Source organism: Thunnus thynnus, chromosome 4, assembly GCF_963924715.1.
Source record: "Thunnus thynnus chromosome 4, fThuThy2.1, whole genome shotgun sequence".
Taxonomy (NCBI): domain Eukaryota; kingdom Metazoa; phylum Chordata; class Actinopteri; order Scombriformes; family Scombridae; genus Thunnus; species Thunnus thynnus.
In genome coordinates, this window is record NC_089520.1 from 25900981 (window position 1) to 25923811 (window position 22831).

Below are 22831 nucleotides of genomic sequence, written 5' to 3' on the forward strand. Positions count from 1 at the left end.
AAATACATAAATTACCTTTGGCATAACCAAAAACTATAACAGGAGCAGAAAGTGTGCTTGTAAAGCATGAATGAGACTATATGTTATGTTGTGTCTTTATGCTCCACGGACACCTACTATGTGCAATAAGCAGTGCAAGTTTTCTATAAAAAACACACAAACACACTCAATTGCATTTCATAGAAAAAGTTTTAATAAAATTCCCCAAATTTCCTCTTATCACACATATATTGATGATCAATGATTACAGCAATGACAAAGGTTATTTTTTACCATTAAAAACAAAGGCACTTAAAATAATTTCAAGCAGATTAACACTTTTTTGGGGATTTTACAAAACACACATCCCAGATTCTGTCATATCATCCAAACATCCTTAAATTTTCTCCCAGCTCATCGTTGATATAGTAACAAGGCCAGCTATTGGGCATTTTTATAAAATTAGGGAGTACATCTTTAAGTTTTGTTACATCTTATTTAAAGGAGAACACAGACATCAATTGTGTAGCAAAAATAAACATTTCCTTTGACCCTGTTATTACAGTTAGGTACTTGGTCATGCTATTGCTTAGATTTACTGTATGGACGGTAATTATTTATAATTTTTCTTTTTTTTATAATTCAAATTTTTATCTATTTTTTTGGAGCAGTGCAGCATATCATAGAGCAGATACAGTACAGGACATTTACACAGAACATCCCCTCAACATAAAATAAAACCATGGACACAAAACATGTACCGTCATTAATTAACGTATTTACATTCTATTGTAGAGTCAGTTTAACATGCAACCAAAATGGAACTCATGTCTCTGTTGTCCCCCCCCCCCCCACAATTAATTTTTCCCAACATATGATGAAATCTTAATCATTTCATCAATCCATTCCTTCACAGCCAGACACCAAGGGCTCTTCCAATTTTGCAGTATAAGTCTTGAAGCTGTTATAAGACCAACTTTTAAAATATTGACTTTGTTATTCATTATATTAGGTATCATTGTCTTGTCGCCAAGGAGACAAAACAGTGGGTGAAGAGGCAGAGTGGAAACCAACCAATTCCCCAATATCTCTGAGGTTTTACACCAGAATGGGTGAACCATGGAACAGATCATGTGCAAATATGTGCCCAGTTTGCTCTTACACTTCCAGCATTGATTGTTATCAGCAGTTCCCATTTTGTGAAGTCTAGCTGGTGTCCAGCAATATCTGTGCACTATTTTATATTGAATACATTTCCCTCTAGCTTCTTTGATGTTTTTTCCTACATTTGTTATAATATCTGACCATTCATTGTCTTCAATATAAGTTGCAGGGTCCTTTTGCCATATTACTTATTATAGGAATCACCCATGGAGTGTTTGAACACTTTGTAAAACACTGAAGTTTTATGAACATCATGAGGTAACGTGAAGTATTCAGTTAAAGGGTTACTTAGTGGTTCACTGTTCTTGAATATACTAACAAATACAGTGTCTCATTTGTAAATATTTCCAGAAATTCCCTTTACTTTCCAGTACACCACTCTTTTCCCAATGTGTATTTTAGGGTTATTCCAGAGGGAGGACTATGACTGGTTTAAATGCCACATTCTACAAGCTTTATGGATTTAACTCCACACACTCCTTGAGTAAGACAGTATGGGATTTAGATTTTCCACTTGTTGTGAAAGAATGGTAATATGGTGCAACCAGGCTTTGTTCTATAGTTACCCAGTTTGGTTGTATTGAAAGATAGATTATACGACCTCACATCTGGTAAACCCAGTCCTCCTTTGTCTCTGCCCATACTCTTATCCCATAGAAAATTGTTGTGCTGCTTATGAATCAAATCAGAGATCTTTAAAGGAAGCAGCATAGAGAGATAATTAAACTGAGGAGCTACAACCATTTTGACTACATTCACTTTACCCCAAAGTCCCAGTCCTCCCCATTTATCCAGAATATTTTTTTAGTTTGCCCAGTAGTGGGTCATAATTTAAGGTAATTATTTCATCCAGATTCAGACTGACTTTAAGCCCTGGATACTTCATTCCATCTGGCAACCATTTAAACTTTAACTGAGACACTGGATTTGAATCACAAGATTTTGACAATGGCATAGCCTCAGATTTACTGCAGTTGATTTTGTAATCATGCAACTCAGAATATAACTGGATAGTGTTCATTAATGTGGGTAGAGAGTTGGAGGGGTTGCTAATAAGTAATAAAATATCATCAGCATAAAGCATCAGCTCATTTTCCTTTCCAGCTCCCTCCACCCCTCTAATATTTGGATCTGCTCTAATCATGATTGTCAAAGGTTCCAAGAAAGTTGTGAATAACAACAGAGAGAGGGGGCAACCTTGGCGTGTTCCTTGTGAAATGTTGAAGGATGAGAAAATTATGCCATTTGTAGGAACAGCAGCCTTAGGGTTTTTATACACAGTACTGATCCATGATGAAAAGACAGAGCCAAACCCAAAGAATGACTGAGCCGTACATAGCAATCTCCATTCTACCCTGTCGAGAGCCTTTTCGGCATCCAGGGAGATGGCAGTGACTGGGACACTACTCTGAGGAGTTCTACCATATTAAATGTAGTAATCTCCTTAAATTGTCAGCTGAGGACCTTCCTTTGATGAAGCCAACTTGGTCAGTATTAATTATAGATGGCAACACTTTCTCTAATCATGAAGCTAATACTTTAGCCAGTATTTTACAGTCCACATTAATTAAGCTTATAGGTCTATAATTTAAGGGATCCACTGCATCTCTCTCTCTCTCTCTCTTTTTTTTTTTTTTTTTAGAATTAATGATATTAGTGCGTCATTAAAGATATTAGGCAAAGACTCCAAATTAAATGCTTCCAGATTAACTTTTGTCAAGATAGGAGCCAATATGTTTTATAATATTCAATGGGAAAACTGTCCACACCTAGAGACTTTCCCATTGTCATAGTTGGAATGGCTCATCTAACTTCGTCTTCAGTAATTGGTGCATCCAAGGATTCTACTTGTTGTTGAGATAATTTCTACAATTTTATGTATAGAAAAAAACTGATTCAGCTTCTGCTGATCATGGCTTGATGGTGACGTATATAAATGTTCATAGAATTTAGGTGATGATACTAATGCATCCCCCTTCTTAATTAGTTATAATGCTATTCATGGCCTATTATTTTAATTGTAGTGCCAATAGCTTACCAGCTTTGTCGACCCCATTGTAGAAATTTCTTCTTAATCTAAATAATGCATTTTCTGCTTTTTTGTTATATACATTATTTAATTTAAACTTCTGATTGTACAAATCTTTATATATATCACCTGTATATGGTCTTGATAGGACCTTTTCCAATGTGGTTACTTCCGCTTCCAACTTTGTTATTTGGCCCATACATTCTTTTTTCCTTTTAGATGTTTGTACAATTAATTTTCTTTTCATATATGCCTTGGATGCCTGCCATACCGAAGACAACTCCTCTGTGATCCCTACATTTAATTTGAAAAACATAGTCAGGTCCTCAGCCAACTTTTCACTGAGCACCTCATAGTTTAAAAGTATAGTGTTCATTCCCATCTATCCCTCCTTCCTGTCAATTTGAGTTTCAACTGGTGCATGATCAGATAGTGCTATTGGGCCAGTTTTACAGTCTATCACCTGTTCAATAATGGATTTGGATGGGAGAAAGAAATCTACTCTAGAGTAGGATTTATGTCAGTGAGAAAATATATCCATATATCCACCAGACCTAAATCATCTGTGAGCGTACGTATGGCAGCCCTATCCCTCAGTACCAGTAATGTCTGAAATTTGCTTTTATCAATAACAGGGTCCATCCCTTGATTAAAATCTCCTGCCAAAATAATTTATCCTTCTTTTGTGCCCTAAATTTTGTTCAGCTCATTGATAAGTCAGGATCTTCCTTATTAGGTGCATTTATATTACAAACTACCACTTTCACCCTGTTAATAAGGGCATCTATACAAATTATCCTCCCTTTGTCCTTAAATTCACCAAGCAGTACAAAACTAAGTTTTTTGTTAATTAGAATCATTACTCCATTTTTTGGGGTAATGATTCTTAATTAATAATTATCATTTTCTTAAAGTGCTAGGTAGGTTTACTTGAGACGATCTGTGATTGGTAAAATAATGTAAAAGGCATTTTGTACAATTTATACTAAACACACACAAGGTGAAATCCATATTCAGTATTTCCTGTACATATGTGTGTGTTTGAGTGTGTGTAAAGGCAGATACCCAGCTGAAGGCCTAGTGTCATCAGTCCCTGTCAGTAAATGATGGACTTACACAGCCAAACAAAGCAATGAAACACTAAGACAATCCATGGCTTTGTTCTACATTACATTAGGGCATTCAGCCTCCATTGAGCCTCTATACAACAGTTGATAAAACATTTACTTGGCATAAACACATCACAGTCTTGGCACATAGCCTTGGCACCATTTTCCATTTACAAGATGAAAAGTACTTGATGTCCTCTATGTTCAACGAAAGCCTGAATTCCCCTTCTACATATCTCAGTAAAGGTCCAAAATAAGGCACTCAAAGTGCAAAATGGAGCAATCATGGCAAGGTGTCTGTCAGCAGCAATATCTGAGATTGATTGATTCTTGCTCAAGAGCAACAGCACAACGGCTCCTAAAGGGAACAAAATATACAGTAAGTTCAGAGAGATGTTTCAAAACCACGGAACACATCTACTGTATTTAATATAGTCAGAATTTATCACATATGTATTGGATTGTTTTTTGTGTAAATACTCTAGCATATACTCTACCATGAATACATTAATTTTTAGCACAAGTGGCACTTAAATCCAAAACCTTGTTACATTCTTGTGCCCTTTTCCCTAAGCTATAATCAGAACAGTAAATGTGAGAGCAAAATATAGCTACAAGCAGCAATTCCACAGGCAAGTAAAAGTGCATCAAGCAGCATAAACTTAACACTGATGGCTTCTTACTCACTGAGCAATTTTAACCATGATAGGAGAAAACGCTGCAGATATATGGCCCACTTCCTGTTTGTGTCTTTGCTGTCAGTTTAGTCATTGTTGCACTTAATAACATGATTTCTCTTGACAGAATTTCAGCGAAGTTTAAAACATTCACTCTCTATTATATGCAAACTATTCAACATTATGATTCACACTCAAATCCATTCTTGAAAGTTATGTAATCACTCTTAATTCAGAGTATTTGCGTTTTGTCAAAAATTCCATGCTCATTTTTGGTTGATCCTAGAATGAAGTCCTATGATCTACATTTTGACATGCACTTTGTGGGTTATGAATGCTCTAATGTGTATAAAGATTCTGTTGTCAAGCCATAGGAAAGTCATACAAAATATTTGTTTGTTTTTTTCCAAGTGAACACTGGATCATCTTTATATAAGAAGAACTAAAATGTGTCTCTGACTACCAAGAATGTTGGTGAAATGAGAAAAAAGAAAAAACTAGAAATATTGCCTCCCAGTTGTATGCCTACGCCAACCAAGTTGCAGTTTACATCCATGTCTGTCCAGACTCATATAATATTTGTAGTGAAGAATTTGAAGGAATTTAATAAAAGGTACTAAGTATATTTTCCTTGTATGTGTTCACATGTTTGGCCAATAAAGCTGATCCTGATAAAGTTGTAGCCATGACAGTTGACGATGCTTCAGATATGGATGTTGCTGCAAAAACGCTACAAATTCTAAAACATGGATGCTTCACACACATTTTCAACCTGGCAGCACAGAAGATCTTTACAATCACCACAGTTTCAAGGTGGACACCCAAGATTAGTGTCATCAGTTCAGTATCTCACCAAATGTGAAATATGGTCACAATCTCCCCTTCTGTGCCTGAGTTATGGTGTTGAATAATGGCCAGAAAAGTATTTTTGCATAACATTATGATGTCACAGTGAAGTTGACCTTTGACCTTTTGGGTACAAATGTCATCACTTCATCATTTTATCGTATTAGATATTTGTGTGAAACTTTGTCATAATTAGTGTACCAATTCTTGAGTTATGGCCAAAAACATGTTTTGTGAGGTCACAGTGACCTTGACCTTTGACCACCAAATTCTAATCAGTTCATCCTTGAGTCCGAGTGGATATTTTTGGCAAATTTGAAGAAATTCCCTCAAGGTGTTACTGAGATATCGCGTTCACGAGAATGGGATGGACGGACAACCTGAAAACATAATGCCTCCAGCCATGTCTGTCACCAGCACGGAGGCATAAAAAGAGCTATGTTGATATAAGAAAATGTGATGGTTGTATTGACCATAAAATGTAAGACTACAATAACATCAGGTGCTTGGCCTCCTGACAATAATTTTCATCAACATGATATTAATAATATTGATTCAATTCCCACGTGAAACCCAAGAAAAGCTCTACACAGGTGCTAAAGAGGAAACGGTGTGGGGTGAAAGGCAGGGAAATATCTTGGACATGCTGCCAGTCTATCACAGGGCGACAACAGAACTCTCCATTTCTACAGCAAGATTTAAATTGTATTATATGGTAAAGATTCTATGTCTCTAGTATTTTAATTCTCGCCCTAATACTTACTTGGGCTATGCTTCACCTTCATGTTGACTGAGACGCTTCTTAGACTTCAGTTCTTTCAGCCAAGCGGGAGAGGAGATGGCACTGAATAACACACAGAATCAATATTTCAGTAATTTTCTCTAAACATATTTGCATGGATCTCATCTTTTGCAGGATATGAGTGTGCCATCATGCTTTGTTCTTACCCTCCATCCGTGCCGCCTATGGGCGGCAGCACTCGTGCGGCGCCTGCAAGATGTGCAGCAGAGCGAGGAGAGCGGGACAATTGTGAGGGAGATGGTGATAACTCCTCATTTGGACTTTCCCTTTCTTGTCTGCCCTTGTCTTCTGTTTCTTCTCCTCCTCCAGTTCCTCCTCCACTTGTTCTTTTTTTTATCTGAGCCTTGGCAAGCGAGTTAAATACATGTTACTCAGTGTCAATTCTACCCTTTTACACATTGTTATCTATTATAAAAACATAGTGTATTTAAACTCTCCTCAAACTCCGAGAGAACTTACAATTAGGGCTGCAGGGTTCAAGCCAGGAAATATGGGGACTCTCTGAGAGGTGGGAGGAGGAGAACAGACTATCTTCTGTTTAGGCTGTTCCTCCTCAGAGTCTGACTCCCTTCGCTTGGAAGGTATCTCCTTTTCAACTGAAAAATATAGTTAACACATCAAGACATGCCGTCAGTCAAGATTCCCAGACTGCTCTTTGACTAGAGTGGATATGTTTGGTGGAAATATTGCTTGTTTACTTTGAAACAAAAGAATCATGGAGCTCCAGCTCTATGTGTAGATTAAAAAACATTATGGATGCTATAATAACCTGTCGAGTCACGGAACTTCCAGTCCTGACCGTCCGTTTGAGTCAATCCTGCATGGAGTGAGCGTGACGGACGTGTTCGAATTCGCCTCTTACCCAGATCTGCCTTGGACTTCTGCGCACTGGTGTCGAGGAGAGGAGTGGTGCTCTGTGCACAGACACACGCACATATATAGTATAGCAGTATAGCAAGAAATGAATAGACACTGTATTCATGGATGCTTATTAATGCGCCACCACGCTACAACAATACACATGCAAGAACACACATTTCTTTGAGATAGATATGCAAAGTAACAACCAAACTATATGTTAATGTCTGTAGCGAATGATACAGACATCAACAGTCATGATTCATGAATGGGGAAAGTTGATAATAAATAGTCACCAACCTCAGGGAATGGAGACAGCTCTGGTTCTCTTTGAAAATCACTGATATCAACATCTTCAGAGGAGACCTCAGGAAATTGGTCAGCGGCAGGCTTTGGACTTAGGAGAAAGAAAGCTATTTAGAATAATGTGTGAACACATATTAAAATGAGAAGACTTATGTTATTGTTGAGATGCTTTCAGTTCAATCTTGAGAGTTATTTTCATCCAATTGAACAACCTCAACTCTTCTGTGTTTCTGTGTTGTGCTCTATAAACCACAAGGGGGCACAGGGAGCTCAACTCTAGAAAGTACTTGATAGCACAGTTTAGTGTGCAGCTGCACTTGGTTATGTTATCAAAGGAGTTAAGTTTCAGAAACAGAAATCTTTATATTGTATGTTTCATTTGGTTTAATATTGGAGTCCAAATCACCCATGGAGCTGAAGTTATTTGAAATTAATATGACACTCTCAAAGGCAGACTAGCAATTATGGTTCCTTAATCACAGTGTGTTATTATTGGTTACACTACAAGCTCCACTGATTGTACTAAGAAACCAGAGCTAAACTTGGCCCTCCAAACTGCACCTCCTGGCTATTTACTTTAAGACTTCAATGTGAGATAGCCATAGGGCCTCTGTTTGCAGGTGTACTCAGTTTGAATCAAATCATGTATGTCAATGTGGAGCCACACCTTCAGCACATGACACAAAGACTGATCACATGAACCTGTCAAGTCCTGTCTGTGTCCAACAGTGAAGATAAATGAAATGGAGCCACTGATATCAATCTATAGTCCACAGTAAGTAGAGTTTGTATTGTATTATACCACCACCTCTTACCTACCTGTCAGATTCAGATGTCGGTTCACAGGCCCCATTCTGTTGGTCTGGCTCACCGTCTATCAAAGCATCAGTGTCTTTGTCTTCACCGCCTGTACGATAACTGTTAAGTTGAGTCTTAGAGACAGAGAGAGAGACATTCAATTAAATTGGTTAATGAGCAAAAAAGCAGATCATACAAAAAAGAGAAAAAAGACAGTAAACAATGAAGGAAGACAACATTAGTGTGTTTGACATTTCATTTTTCTGTTGGCCCTGCTGTTTTATTATGTGAAATGAAATGATGTTTTGGTCTTTCTGTAAATCTGCATATTAGAACTTCACACGGTGCAGCTGAGGCAGGGAGAAATAGGACTGTGTGCCGAGCCAAGATCACTAACTACAGAGGGAGAGAGGACTAAGGACCAGCCAAGCATGCATCTTTTAATGAGCTGGTCACAGAGGCTGGGCTGTCCTCAATAAACACCATGAGCTTGTGTATGCACACACATGCACACACACACTCACACACACACACACACACACACACACACACACACACACACACACTGGCATACATACCTATATCCGTGTACACAGACACCCCCAAAACACACTCATGCTGTCACGCCCACCTGCTGGAATGCATGGGTGCACACACACACACACACACACACACACACACACACACACACACAAAAGCAACTACTGAGCACCTCCTCACAAACATTCCTTTAAGCTCACTTCACATTTTGTCAAGGGGCACATCCCACTGTTCTGTTGTCTGATATTGTCACCTGGATACAGAACAACACTTGTGTAAACACTGCTGGCTTCTGTATGATTTCATAAACATCTCAAATACTTCATAAGGCCATTTATTACTCAGGAGTCATAGAGCAGCTTCATTTGCACAATGCCTGTTATCGGGAAGCATTGCAGCATGGACGGATAGACTCATAGTGATTTTCATATAACCACAGACTGTGTTTAGTTGCAGAGAAAAACAAAGTCTGCTCCAAAGGCAACACAAAGCGTGAACTACTTCAGAGTGGAAGAATTGCTCCACATTCCTCCAAAAGAAGATTGACACATCATGTGACTCTGACACCTGCCTTCCATATTATTCAAAAAATCTTCTGAAGAAACCAAAGAAGAACTTAATCCATTTTCTAAATAATTCCTGTTGCCAGTGGAACAAGTATGCAATAATGAATTGGCAAGTGTATCTCAGTCTGATCAGTGGATTTAAATTGGAACAATCAATCTGTTTTACTTAAATTGATGTTTCAGAAATGACTCTGCCACAGAGAAAATGTATAATATACCCAGGGATTAAAATATTATGCCTTAAAGCATGAAAAAGCCCTTGGGGGCAGTGCAACAAGCACTATGTATATAGTGCTATGTATATGTATATATATATATATAAACAATGCTCTGAAAGATGCTAACATGCTCCCAAATGTTGGGAACTGCAGAGTTGGTGATAATTCTTTGTGGGTTTGTCCCTACAAGCGACACCTTTCACACTACACACAGTTATTTGAGCCGTTCAATTTGAAAATATATGTTAATGCAGCTTTAATCTGCATATGCACAGACTCTATCATCTAATGCTGTTACATTCCTTATTTTACTAGTAATAACAGAACATTCTAGGACTACTGTAACGCAACTCAACAACAACTTCTATAAGTGCAAACATAAGTACCAGATATGTTAAAAGCTTCACCTTTAAGCTACAGTTAACACTTTGTGTATGTGTGAGTGTGTGAGTACAGTATGCACTCCGGAGGGCGGAGGATGTGCAAGTCACGACAGAGTTAGCTTCATTATAGTTTACCACCATCACATTTTTGTCACAGTCAATGGAATGTGTAGGATAGCTTGTTTACAACATAGTGGAGAGGATAACATCCTGAAGATGCCACAAGCACAACTAACCACAACTCTAATCCAGGGTAACAGATCGAGACTGTCAACAAAACATCGCATCTAATGAGGGAAGCGATGCATCATCAAATTAAGAGTGGAAATAGCCTGCAGGTTCTTTTTTTTCCTTTCAGTCTTTGTCTCCAATGCATGTTCACACAAACACACATTCACACAAATTAATGTGCACACATGTATGCTGCAGCCACTGTTAACAATTAAAAACTAACAAGATGGACTTTATCATGTGTATGTCTAAAAAACAGTTTGGAACCCAAAGTTATTGTAGTTAATCTCCAAACCAGATGGTGATAAATGCAGTGTTGAAATAAACATCAGATATGTGTATTTGCTCTTATTCTCTTTTCGGTAGTGTGCCAAAGTTTTTTAAACAAAATGTTACATTGAAGGCAATTTAATCATTAAAATCTACAATAATTCTTGTGTTTCATCTTTACAGTCAATTTCAGAGTAGTAAGAAATGCTATGCTATGTAATATATTAACTATGTATATTATATTCATTTATATCATTAGTAGTGGTAGGATAGTGTTCATACTGTAGTGTTCAAAAATAAGTGATTAATTATTCCTATCAATTGAAGTTGAAATCCGGTATTGGCAATGCCCAGATAAGCAGATGAAAATGGATGGCTGTACGGACGGATATTTGTCACATTTTCAGTGAAATGTGATAAGATACTGTCATGACTCAAGTGAAAGCAAATGTGAGCAGCTTCAACAACAGGCAGATGTAGATAAACCGCACATAGACAGCTACAGTTGGATGAAACTTGTCTAACTGTGTCACACTTTGTTTTAGTCCTCTGCTTTATCTCTGACCCACACCACAGACAGAGAGGGAAAGGGCATGCATGTGCTCTGATAAAACACTACATTTGGACAACTTTATCAGATAACCGCGTCCTTCCTGAAACAGACAGGCCAATGCCTACTGCGCTCCCTATTTACATTTGCATGGTTATCTGTTAACAAATGGGCTTGTACACATTTGGCTAGGGAATGAGTTGCATGGAGCTTTGGTGTAAACTATGAAAAGTACCTGAAGCCCTCTCTCAAGTCGTTAACCCAGGCCTTAAAATCTGTTGGTACATTCATCATTGAATCTAATTTCCGCTGACCTCCCTGTTAATGCATTGAAGAGGTAATTTCCATTGACCTAAAGTCCATGAAAACTAGCTAGTCAAGGTTATTAATATAATATCTGATTTTCATTAAACCATTCTGTTCATTAGACCTGGATGTGATAAGAGCAGAATATCGTAGAGCATTCATTGACATTTTCTGGGTTACTATATCAGCTCTTACTGAGCAGGTTTGAGTGGCTCTCCTGTGCAGAGTCTGCCGGCTTCTGAGGGAGAGACGGCCCAGGGATCTCCTGCTACGTCTGGCGAAGCTACGAAGTGGCGACATGGCTCTCTGAAACCTTCCCTCTCCATCTCCACTTTCTTCCTCCTCTTTATCTTCATCTTCCTCTTCCTGCTTCTCTTCTGCGTTGCCCCAGACCAGCTGCAGAGCTCCTTGCAAGGAGCGTCGTACGCTTCCCACCCAGCCCGCCACCTGCAGCTGGGCGGCTGACAGTTTCCCTCCAAAGTACTGCATGGTTGAAAGGCTCACACAGCTGGTCGTCCTGGTAGTAGGGTCACCATGGGAACTGGGTCATCGGAGAAACTGAAGTTCAGCTTTGTTAGAGATGAAGGGATTGTGTGGGTGAGTCAGAAAGCTGGGTCTATGATCTGGCTTTTAGTTGTCATTTTCAGCAAGCAGAAGGTAAAGAGAGCACAAATTGTCCTTTGTGGAAAAAAGGCTTCTGATGTCATACAAAATGAGATATAGTCCACCTTTCACTTCCATCCCCGCTGTCCATATTTTTATGGTTCAGGTTACACAAACTTCCTGGAACAGTCAATTATTTGCTGTCAGTAAAGAAGTAAATAGTCTGACCAGCCATGTGTTTGCACGCTGACAACACTATTCCACTGCAGCATTCACTGTGATGGATGTTACACCTTAAAAAGCAGCGTCCTGAAGAAAGACTTTCCTATCATCACCATCATCCATTGCGGTGAGGTTATCATCCACTTAAAAGACATTGACCGAAGTCCCAATCAATAAAAGTCCTTTTGTCGCTACCTTTGAAGTAAAAATAGCAAAGAAGCTTTCAGTCCTGCAGACAAGAACTTTAACGGTTACCTCTTTTCATGAGCACCCTCTTTTTCTCTTTTGCTGAGACTTGACTCAGCCACAGTCAAGCCTGTTTGCCTGTGTACCAACATCCCAGTTCATATTGTGACTCCATTTTCCATTCAGAAAGAAAAAAAAAGCAGCGTGGGAAATATCTGCCACTCAAAACATCCAAAGCCAGGTACAGAGAGGTGGATAACCCCTTTATCTCCTCTAGACCTGAGTGATTTCAGAGAGAGTCAAAACAAAGCTGAGGTCTGTGCTCAGAAATGGAAAATCCCGAGGGGAGGAAGGTGCGGCAGGCTTGGCCAAGGTGCTTTCTGTACCTCCCTCTGCTGCTCTCTTCCCCTAGGTAAATGCAGGTTACTGAATGAACCAGGTCTTTGTGTGACGACAAGGCAGAGAGAATAGTAGGAAACAGGAAGACTACTGGAAAGTTGAGAGAAAATTGGAGCGACAGGGAGCACTAGATGACTGAAAGAATGGACAGTGGACAAGTGAACTTTCTTGTCTGTGGATTAGCCCATCCTCTTTTGTGTGTATGTGTGCCAGAAAGTGTGTGTGTGTGTGTCGGGGGGTGACGGGCTCTCTCAAAACAGGGTGGAGAGATTGAGTAGAGAGACAGAAAGAGAGCAAATAGGTGCACCATGTATGGTCATTCTGACATGTACCCTGTTGGCAAGATCCAAATGAGGACATGATGACCACATACCACTTAGGCCCTACTCACTATGACATCAATCCATCCACCCGTCTGTCTTTTAGTCGGTAGCCTGAATGAGGGTGCACGGTCGGCTGCTCAGCTTGTGTTTGCCAAGTAAACATTTTACTCATTCTAACCCAGTCCAAATGAAAAGCTTTTCTCTGCCTAATTAATTTTACACACAATAGTGTCTTTGCTGTGGGATTTTCTCTTGCAGCCATAAAATGGCTAGCAAATCACTATTATCATGTTTTATTTATCAAATGACATATGGTGGCCATATTATAACATTGTAAGGTACATAATATGACATAGGGTAGTTGGATTCTGTGGTGCAGGATAAGGAAGTGCAATTTTTAAGAGCAGCAGTGCCACTCAGTGGTGAAACTGCCACCATACACACACAAGTCATGACCACCAAAACAACTATACCACTAGCTTTACGGTAGGAGTGGTTATGTACAATGTAGCTCATTGCTAACAATATGGTTTGTTTCCTAAAGCACGTGCACAGAAACAAAATCACAATGATGCACACATACACACACAGTTCAGTGCTCCAAGGTTTAAGTGTTTTCATTAACCCTGCAAAAAATGTTGCATGTTCAAACAGGCCGTGAACCGATCTGTCTTGACTGGCACGAGCCTCTCAGCTGTTCTTTCAGTCTTATGTACTCTCATTAGGTGCATCAACAACTCTTTGCTTTGTTCACCTTGAATTGTTTCTGTTTATTGCCTTCTCTCTTCTCACAGTTAAGTCTTAAATATTGTACTTGACAATGCAATTTAAATTGTGTGGAAGCTGTAGGTATATTACTAAGCTGCAATCATCACTTTGCTTTCTATTATTTCTAACAACTAAACAACTAAAATTTCCCAGCATTAGCAACTGACTATCACCCTCCCATCTGACTCAATCTATAGTTTTTAAAGCAGTACACTAGTGATGTTTATTTGTTGGTCCACCCAGAAGTTGGCTCGGACATTGTTTATTGACTGCAGTACTAATATAGCTTCAAAGGGTCCAAGGTGAACTGACTGTAAACTGACATAAAATAAGTTCTGTATTTGAAGCTGCCTTACGTTATCTATGTATCTTATCACACGCATATCAACAAAAAAAGTTAATAGTTGTGTATTTGTAAGATAACGACCTACAGGAGTGGTCAAAGTCTTCAGTCACAAACACTTAAAGGTTCTCCAGTTACAGGCTTAACTAAAGTCTTCAGAAGTGACTTAAACCTAGAGTTCGACATGAACTACAAACTTTCTCATTCACAGGAATGCGTGGAGCTGCAGAAGGTGTGCACATCTATCTTTAAAGAATGAAACCACTTTCAAATGTAATCATGTGTACTCATCATCTGGTGTATTAAAATTCTGCATTGATTAATTCAGTAAATAGTGGTTAAAAAAAGGCCGGTTACTGCAATCCAACATCAGAAATAAATCTAACAAGTACAAGATGGAACCCTCAAAAAGGTGCAAACTGCTGAGTTGGCTCTCTTTGCAAAACCACTAGCACGTCTGAGGTAACACTTCTATCTACGAAGACTCACCCACAGCTGCTGAAAGTAACCCATCCAAGATGCCCATGTGAAATAATCCATTGCTCTTTCACACTTTACAACTTCTCTTTTTCTTTTGAACTTTTTCTCTTAAAAAAAAAAAGTTTTCTCTATGCGCAAATAAGAACAAAATGAAAGTAGCAAATGGTGCAATAGCTGCAAAGGAAGTCCTAACCTCATTTCCTGTTAGTCATTACCACACACTACAGTAAGTGCACCATCAGATTTAGAGTACAGAGTTCATAAAGAGTGGCCTGGCAGATTCAGCAAACATTAGGAGACTGAATGTACTGGAGTCCTGCCTTTGCACATAACTGTAAATATATATAAAACACGGAAAAATAACTCAATCTTAACTTGATATCAACTTCAGGGGTAGTAATTTAAGATCACAAATTCAGAACCAGGCTTACTCATAGCAGTTTTTTTTTTTTATTGTCACACCTCCAAAGTCAACACTTATCTTTCTCTAACACTTTGTTCTCTGATATATAGTTAACCGACAGAAATAAGCTCTCACTGTGGGCAAAGGCAGATCATACGCCTGACACATTGCACATAGGTGTGGATGTCAGGCCATGCTTGTTTCATTACTCAGTGTCACACCTACACACACATGCATATGCCATGTACGCACTCACGCAAACATACAGTCTTAAGTCATGACTTTATCAGGCTGGATCGAGTATAACGAGATGTTGTTATGCTTGCCACAGGAATGGCAATGTGTTCCTGCAGGTAAGGAGTGTGGCTGCTGGGCTGATATGAATCAGTGGTAAAATAACCACATTTCCATGTACACTCCTGTCTCTGTTCTTAACATTTCTACGTAATTGGACACTTCAGCCTTTCATATGCTGTTTTGCACATATTAGATGTAAGTAGAGTATAACCACAGTGCGTGTTAAAATCAATCAAACATGGATAAAAAATCAAGTTGCAATCCAAATTATATTTACTGTACCTCCTGCTTGTCATCTTCTTCCCCTTCATCTCTATTTGTCTCCACCTCTTCCTCCTTCTCCATCTCCTTCTCCTCCTCCTCCTCTGGATTCTCCTGGGCTGGTGTAGGCCCTGGGCTGTCTGGTTTTTCCAGCTGCTCTGGTACATTCCTTTCCTGAGTTTTGACTTCCAGGGGCACCAGCGCTTCCATCTCTTCATCCCGAGAGTACAAAGAGGTGGTCTGGACAGGACTAGTCTCTATTTTAGCCCGTGAGCCCCATCTCTTTGGTTTGACTGAAAAATCGTCAAAATCCACCTCGTGATGTGGGTTTCTGACAGAGAAGTCATCATAGACAACTTCCATTTGACTCTCTGTGAGCTCATAGGTTTGTCCTGAAGGGGTTTGAGGTTCAGAGTCAAAGCTGATTAAATTTAGCTCTGGCTCGTCCACTGACATCTCTCGTTCCCCGTCTTCCTCCTTTTGCAAATTGGTCAACATAAGTTCCTCCCTTTCTCTCTCCATTCTTAGTTTTTCTTCCAGTTCTTCCGCTCGCTTTCTTTCCAATTCTTCTTGACGTTTTCTCTCCAGCTCTTCTGCTCTTTCTTTCTCTATCTGTCTCTTTCTCTCCATCTCTCTCTGTCTCTCCATTTCTATTTGCCTCATTTTCTCCATCTCTTCTTTTTCTTGCTGCCTTTTCCTCTCAAGCTCCATTCTCATTCTCTCCTCCTCCTCCACCTCTCTCTGTCTCTCCCTCATCCTCTCTTCTTCTTTCCGCCTCTCCTCCTCTCTCAATCTTACTTTCTCCATCTCCTCTTGTCTGAGTCTCTCCTCTTTCTGCCTCGCCCTCTCTCCATCTTCCTCTTTCTGTCTCTGCCACATCAACTCCAACTCTTCCTCTTTCTTCTTCTCTTCATCCTCTCCTCTCCTCAATTCCTCTGTTTTGTTCAGCCCCTCTTTTTCCAAATCTTCCTCTCTCTGCTTATCTTCAGTAATTTCCTCCTCTCTCAGTTTTCCCTCCAATTTGTGCTCCTCGTTGTCATGAATCAATTTCTCCTCCTCTCTCAGCCTCTGTTTTTCTTTTTCCTCCCTCAATCTCTCCTCTTTCCTCTCCTCCTCTTTCAGTCTCTCCTTCTCTCTCTCCTCCTGGTCTTGTTTAAGTATCTCTTCCTTCTGCTTCGCCCTCTCTCTTTCCTCTTCTCTCTGTCTCTGCCACATCAACTCCATCTGTTTTTCCCTTTCCATCTCCTCCTCTCTCAGCCTTTCCCTTTCCCTCTCCTCTTCTTTTGACCTTTCTCTCTCCCATTCCTCCATTCTCTGTCTCTCCTTTTCTTCCTCTTTCAGCTTTTCTCTTTCCTTTTCCTCTTCTCTTATTTTCTCCTCTTCCCTCATCTGCCTGGCCTTTTCTTCTTCTTCTTCTTCTTTTTGTTTCTTCTCCTCCTCTAACATTAGTCTTTCCTTTTCCTTTAAGCTTTCCTCTGCTTTCCTTCTTTTTTCAAACTCTAAATGTTTCAGCCGATCTTCTTCTTGCCTTTGGACCTCATCGTCCTTGTTCTGAAGAATTCCTACTCTTCTATTGGCAGGCACTGAACCAGGAAGGTCCTCCTCATCCTCAGGAGCCTCATCTTCTGCTTTGGATTCAGTCTCTGGACACAGGCGTACTGGAGGTCCACCGTCATCTCTCTCCACCACACCAAAGTGAACAGAGCGACGCCTGATGTTGTCCCCCTTTGGAGCGTGCGGAGCACTTTCGCTTGCAGCTGAGGATCCCTCGTCAGTGACAGTGTGGGTTGCAGGTGGGCTGTGAGCACGTAGTTGAACATCACCCTCTGTTGATTTGCTCTGTTCACACTCTCCTGATGTCTCTGATGATGTTTCTGACGACTTCACTTCAGGAGGAGCATCTTTTGATGTGTCCAGTGGGCTCTCTGCAGGTTGTTCAGCAGGGGAGATCTTTGAGGGTGGATCCGCAGCCTCTGCGGACGATGTCCCTGTTACAGGGAGTTCGACAGGAGGCCTTTTGGGTGTTTTCCCTGCTGATGGAACAGTTACTGGATCAAAGCTGTGAAAGAGATAAGAATCACAGTTGTTCAGGTTAATAACTGAGAGTTTATGACCCTGATCCAAACATATCTGATCACACAAGGTCACATTAAAGGGTCACTTATCTCTAGTGATGATTTTAATCAGATAGTTTTGGTTTTATTTGCCAGTTTATGAGATATTCATGAGATTTCTACCTCTAACTTACCAAAATGAAACTGGATTTCGTTTGTGATGCTCAGATCATTGAAAATTTACATTTTAAAAAATCAATAGCAACTTTCTTCTCCAGAAATACATGATAATCCATAGAGCACACTGTCAACTGTTTTCATAGTGACTATTTATTTGGTAGAAAGCAGTTGATGAATGAAAGCTGTTGACAGTGAAACCTTTCTCCAAAACAGTGAGGACACTGCTCCTGTAAAGACATGTTGCTGTCATTTTTCTCATTTTTCAGTAGCAGCAGATGGATATCTCAAAACCTGGACAAAAACAAAACTACCTGATTGGTATGATACTAGGGGTAATTGTGAAAATGGGTGAACTGACCCTTTAATAGTGAGGTTTGTGCTAGATTTTGGAGTATTGACATCCAATCTCAAATTATTTGAGGTGGCCTGGTTTGCACTCTTATCCAAATTTAGTTATTTGTGGGCATAAATCTGGCCACAATCTTGATACCGCAAGCAATATGACTCATTTACCACACCCCTATTAATGTCTAAACACAGTGCACATTGAAATGATGTGTAGAAAATAAGTCATTTTAGCTGACACTCAAACTTTCCTGTCTCCACAGTTCCAGACTTGCACTCCTCTCAGCATGATTTTTTCACAGAAACTGGGATACACTGTGGAAAACACTGCAGAAACCTTCCACACTCAAGACAAGCAAGCGACAAAAGCAACATAAGGCTTCCACTGGCGCTGCAGTCTAAATACTATATGTCTGCTGCAGGATCTGGCACAAAAGATGCAATTGAAGAGAAAACTATCCCTGGCCAGTAATAGCAAGCCATAATATGTGCCATTAACCCTAAAATAAACGTTTTGCTTGATTGCACTTGCAAGAGAATGTTCTTTTCATTGTATTCATGCCTAGTCAAGTCACGAAATAGCACACTGGAAAAAAGCTCACTAACCTCTTTGGGCGAATTCGGGGTACAACCTGTGGCTTCTTCTCGTTCTTCGGACCTTCAGAACCTGTTTCCACCCTCCAGTTTTTAATTCGCTCCTTCACACCTCCTACACCATTTATGATTTCTGGCTCCTCTTTCTTCACAACGACCTCTGGCCTGGACGACGAGTCAAACAGAAGACTGATTCTGCGTTTTATACTGCCTCCTCCACTGTATTCCTCCTTCAGTTTGCCTTCGTCACTCTCTCTGCTGGGCGGCTCTGATGTTGTCAGGCTCTGCTTTGGATCGGGGGGCACTGGCTGGTTTGCATCGTCTTTGCTGGTGGTTGTAGAGATGGTTATATGGGGCTGGGGGGGCAGAGATAGACCACCTGACTCAAACTTTGAGGTAAGCTCCATGGATAGACGCTTCCTGCTGTTGCCCCATCGATTTTTTGTATTGGTTGTGGAAGAATCGTCACCCCCTGATTCTTCAAGCTTTTGGACAACAGGCATCTGAGTTTCATCTTCCTTCTTTTTTTCGTCTTTCTGTTCTGAGTTAGTTACAACATCTGTGGAGGTATTGTGGTTCCTTTGGGTGACATCTTCTTTCTGGATTGGCTCAGATTTGGATATCTGCTTGGGTGGAGCACTTTGTGAAGCTGGATCTGATTTCCCTGGAGCTACACTAGAATCAGGAGTATCCTCTCCATGCGGACATGTTTTCTTCTCCTCTGTTGTTTTTGGTTGATCTTTGGTGTGCACACTTACAGAGCCGAGTTTGGAATCAGAAGTAGCGGGCTGTTGAGGTGGTTTCTGAGCAGTGGTGGTCAGAGTGGCTTCGGGGACACCTGGAGCCTCAGATTTACCAGTCTGGTGTGTTGTTGCTTTAGAAAGTGAGGTGACCGTCTTTGGAGCATGGATGGAGCGAATGGTGGTGTTCTGCTGCAGAGAGAAGGGCTTGGGAGTGAGCCGAGGTTTGGGGGCCAGTTTGGGTTTTGGGGCGCCTTCAGTCCGGGAAGCCTCAATGGAGCTCTCCATAACTGAGTTGCTAAAAGAGGACAGAAGAAGAGGAGAGGAAGGGTTTACATACAGGAAAATACATATTTAGACTGAAAAAAACATCACTCTCAGCTGAAACAAAGCCGTGATCACATTGTTACAAAGAAGCCTTGAAAAGTCTGGTCGGTTCAGATTTTTGAAAGCACATTACTACTGCAGAGGCAGCTAATCAATCATACTGAACAAACACAAGAAACTATGAAGTTGCTCTGCTCACATCCTCACATTTCTTACTATTATGGTACACTTTTATAAAACATTAATGCTACTTTCATTGCTAATGGTATTACTAGATGTTAACATTTACAGATGGGAAGTGTGATATAACTGTTATACAATACGAATTTCACAGTTTTGTCATTTCTAACCACACTGAAGTTGAAAAGTAACTATGCAGGAAACAGTGAAGTCAAGGAGGAGAACAACAGAGACTGGAGCAGCTCTGATGAGTCATCACACACATCCACAATATGATCTGCACCAGAAATGACACAATCGCATCAGATCTTTCTCAACTCAACTGAGACCACTGAGAGGTAAACAAGTTTAGACCGTTCTCAGACCGTCACATGAGCACTTTGGTCAGTGCTAATAACTTCAACAAAAGAAAGGCCATATTTACACACCATGTGAAAAAAAGATAACAGTAAGGTTGCCGAATCTGTAACAGTAAATACCACAGGCATTGTATGCAGCATGTCATCTGGTTTGACCTGTAAGAGTTTTGCACAAACCGGTAACTCCACGCCCCACAGTTTAATACTGTGCAGCTCCCAATAATGTGTCAGCAAAATCCTTACTCTATCACTCTCACAATATCAGTCTTTAGCTGGTTTGCATAAACAGTTTTGATTCCATAACACTTAGGTATTTTTTTTTTTGTGCAAGAGATAGGGTTTCGTGATGGACTTTTTGGTGCATTGCTCAAACACACACCTCTGGGTGTGCATGATATTGTGTAATGGGATCCTAAAGCTGTGCACACCACCCAGTTAAATTCAACATGTCTGTTCTCCCTTCTTTTCCTTACAGATGAACACCTGAGAAACAAACACTGTCTAGCAGGTAAAGCTGCAGCTGATTGATGATGATTCCTGTTGTTTTTAGGCAACATTCATGGATTGCACTGAAAATCATTCTGTAGCACTTGGCTTACTGGCCATTTAGTTTCTTTATCTTTGTTTGCCTTCAGCGTCTGTTATCCTGCCAAGGCTGCACTCCATTCCTTTCGTTTGGATGTTTACTGTATCATTAATCTTTAAGTGATGCTGTGAGAAGTTAATGAACTAAGCTGTTTATGAGCCAAACATCGCGATATAATTGCTTGTAACACGCATTAAACACTGACATTATCGTTATTTTAGCGCCAATATCTGATTATGGTTAGTTAATAAGTTACTAATAAACGCGTCAACAGTGAACTCCCAGTCGTTGAACCAGCAGTGTCCTCTCAGACTGGACAACGGAAACTGGGATAAATAAATGTAACTTTAATTCAAGCCAGGCTGTCAGCCTTGTGAATAAAACCATCTGCTGCTTTTGTAAGATGCGGAAACTCATATTGAGAATATTTACAAAGCTTGTAAAACAGTACAACTCATGACTGGTCACAAAAATTGTGCACCTGCTGTAAACATCAGCTTTACGAACTTTCCACCGCTTGAAAATTTCTTGAGCAGTTATATATCGAAATATATATGTTATTTTACCTTTTGTTTTCACACAGTCATACAGGTGGAGGAAGGAAGGAAGCGGGAAAAAGTTACAAAAGAAAATGTTCCTCAGTTTTCCGCGATCGTCTCGCCTGCTGAGCTGTTGTCAGAGTGTTTTTTTCTCAATTCATTCACACCAACAAGACGTCAGACCGCTCCTACGGCCAGCAGACAGACAGATATTCTCCGCCCGCCGCAGGTGGAGCCACGCTGCTGCTCCGGGGTCAAGTCACATGCATAGAGACATGAAGAGGTGACGATTTATTTCAGGGCAAAAGCGCACCAAAAAGAGCTCAGCTGCACAGATAATTGTGCAAAAAGTGTAGCATCGGAAATGCACTACTGAACTGATGTTTTGTGTTTTCATTGCCATAATTAAATAAGATCTTCACTGAGAGGATGTTGTCTCTGTAGTGAGTCACGGAGTCAGTTATGTATAAAGTGGTTTCACTGGGTTAGAGCAGGAGCTTGTTTCCTGGCCACAAGCAGGTCCAATAATGAAAGTGAAAAGCTGAGTGTGAGTCGAGGGAAGGTTTAAACTGCAATTTGTACTTTTCTGTTGTTTCAAACTACACTAAAAATGACCAACATTGTTTATTGTGAAGCTGTTTTATTTAGTTGTTGCAGTGAAAATGTCTTTCACCACCCAGGTAATTGATGAATATGTTTACTGACAAAGAAATTATGATGAGTGGTGAAATGGTCTACGTAATATTTAACATCACTATGTTTTATTTGTTGCGATAATAATATGTTATTGTTGTGTATTTGCACATCTCGCAGGTAAAGTGTGTGTAAAATAGCTTAAATGTCTTGCATACTGGTTTTTTGAACTGCTGTAGCCTACTTTTCACTATATCATACTCCTAGGGACACTTATGTTACTAAACTATCACAACAACTGGGAACTGAGATGAACAATCAGGGCTCTGGTGCCTATGGACCAGGACTGAAAACTACTGGAAATGGCAATTATACCA

The 22831-nt window shown here is 40.1% G+C and overlaps 1 protein-coding gene across 1 annotated transcript; it reads right to left on the reverse strand.

Annotated features, from left to right (window-relative positions):
* Nucleotides 1-170: 170 nt before the first annotated feature.
* On the reverse strand, nt 171-22063 carry LOC137181859 (trichohyalin-like). Its single transcript, XM_067587932.1, has 10 exons — nt 21849-22063; nt 19103-20128; nt 15939-17976; nt 8590-8702; nt 7765-7861; nt 7376-7520; nt 7066-7202; nt 6753-6949; nt 6568-6648; nt 171-4639 (listed from the first exon to the last, which is right to left on the reverse strand). The coding sequence occupies exons 2-9, from the start codon at nt 20116-20118 to the stop codon at nt 6573-6575; spliced, it is 3819 nt and encodes a 1272-aa protein (XP_067444033.1). The 5' UTR covers nt 20119-20128; nt 21849-22063; the 3' UTR covers nt 171-4639; nt 6568-6572.
* Between the last annotated feature and the right edge of the window lie 768 nt (nt 22064-22831).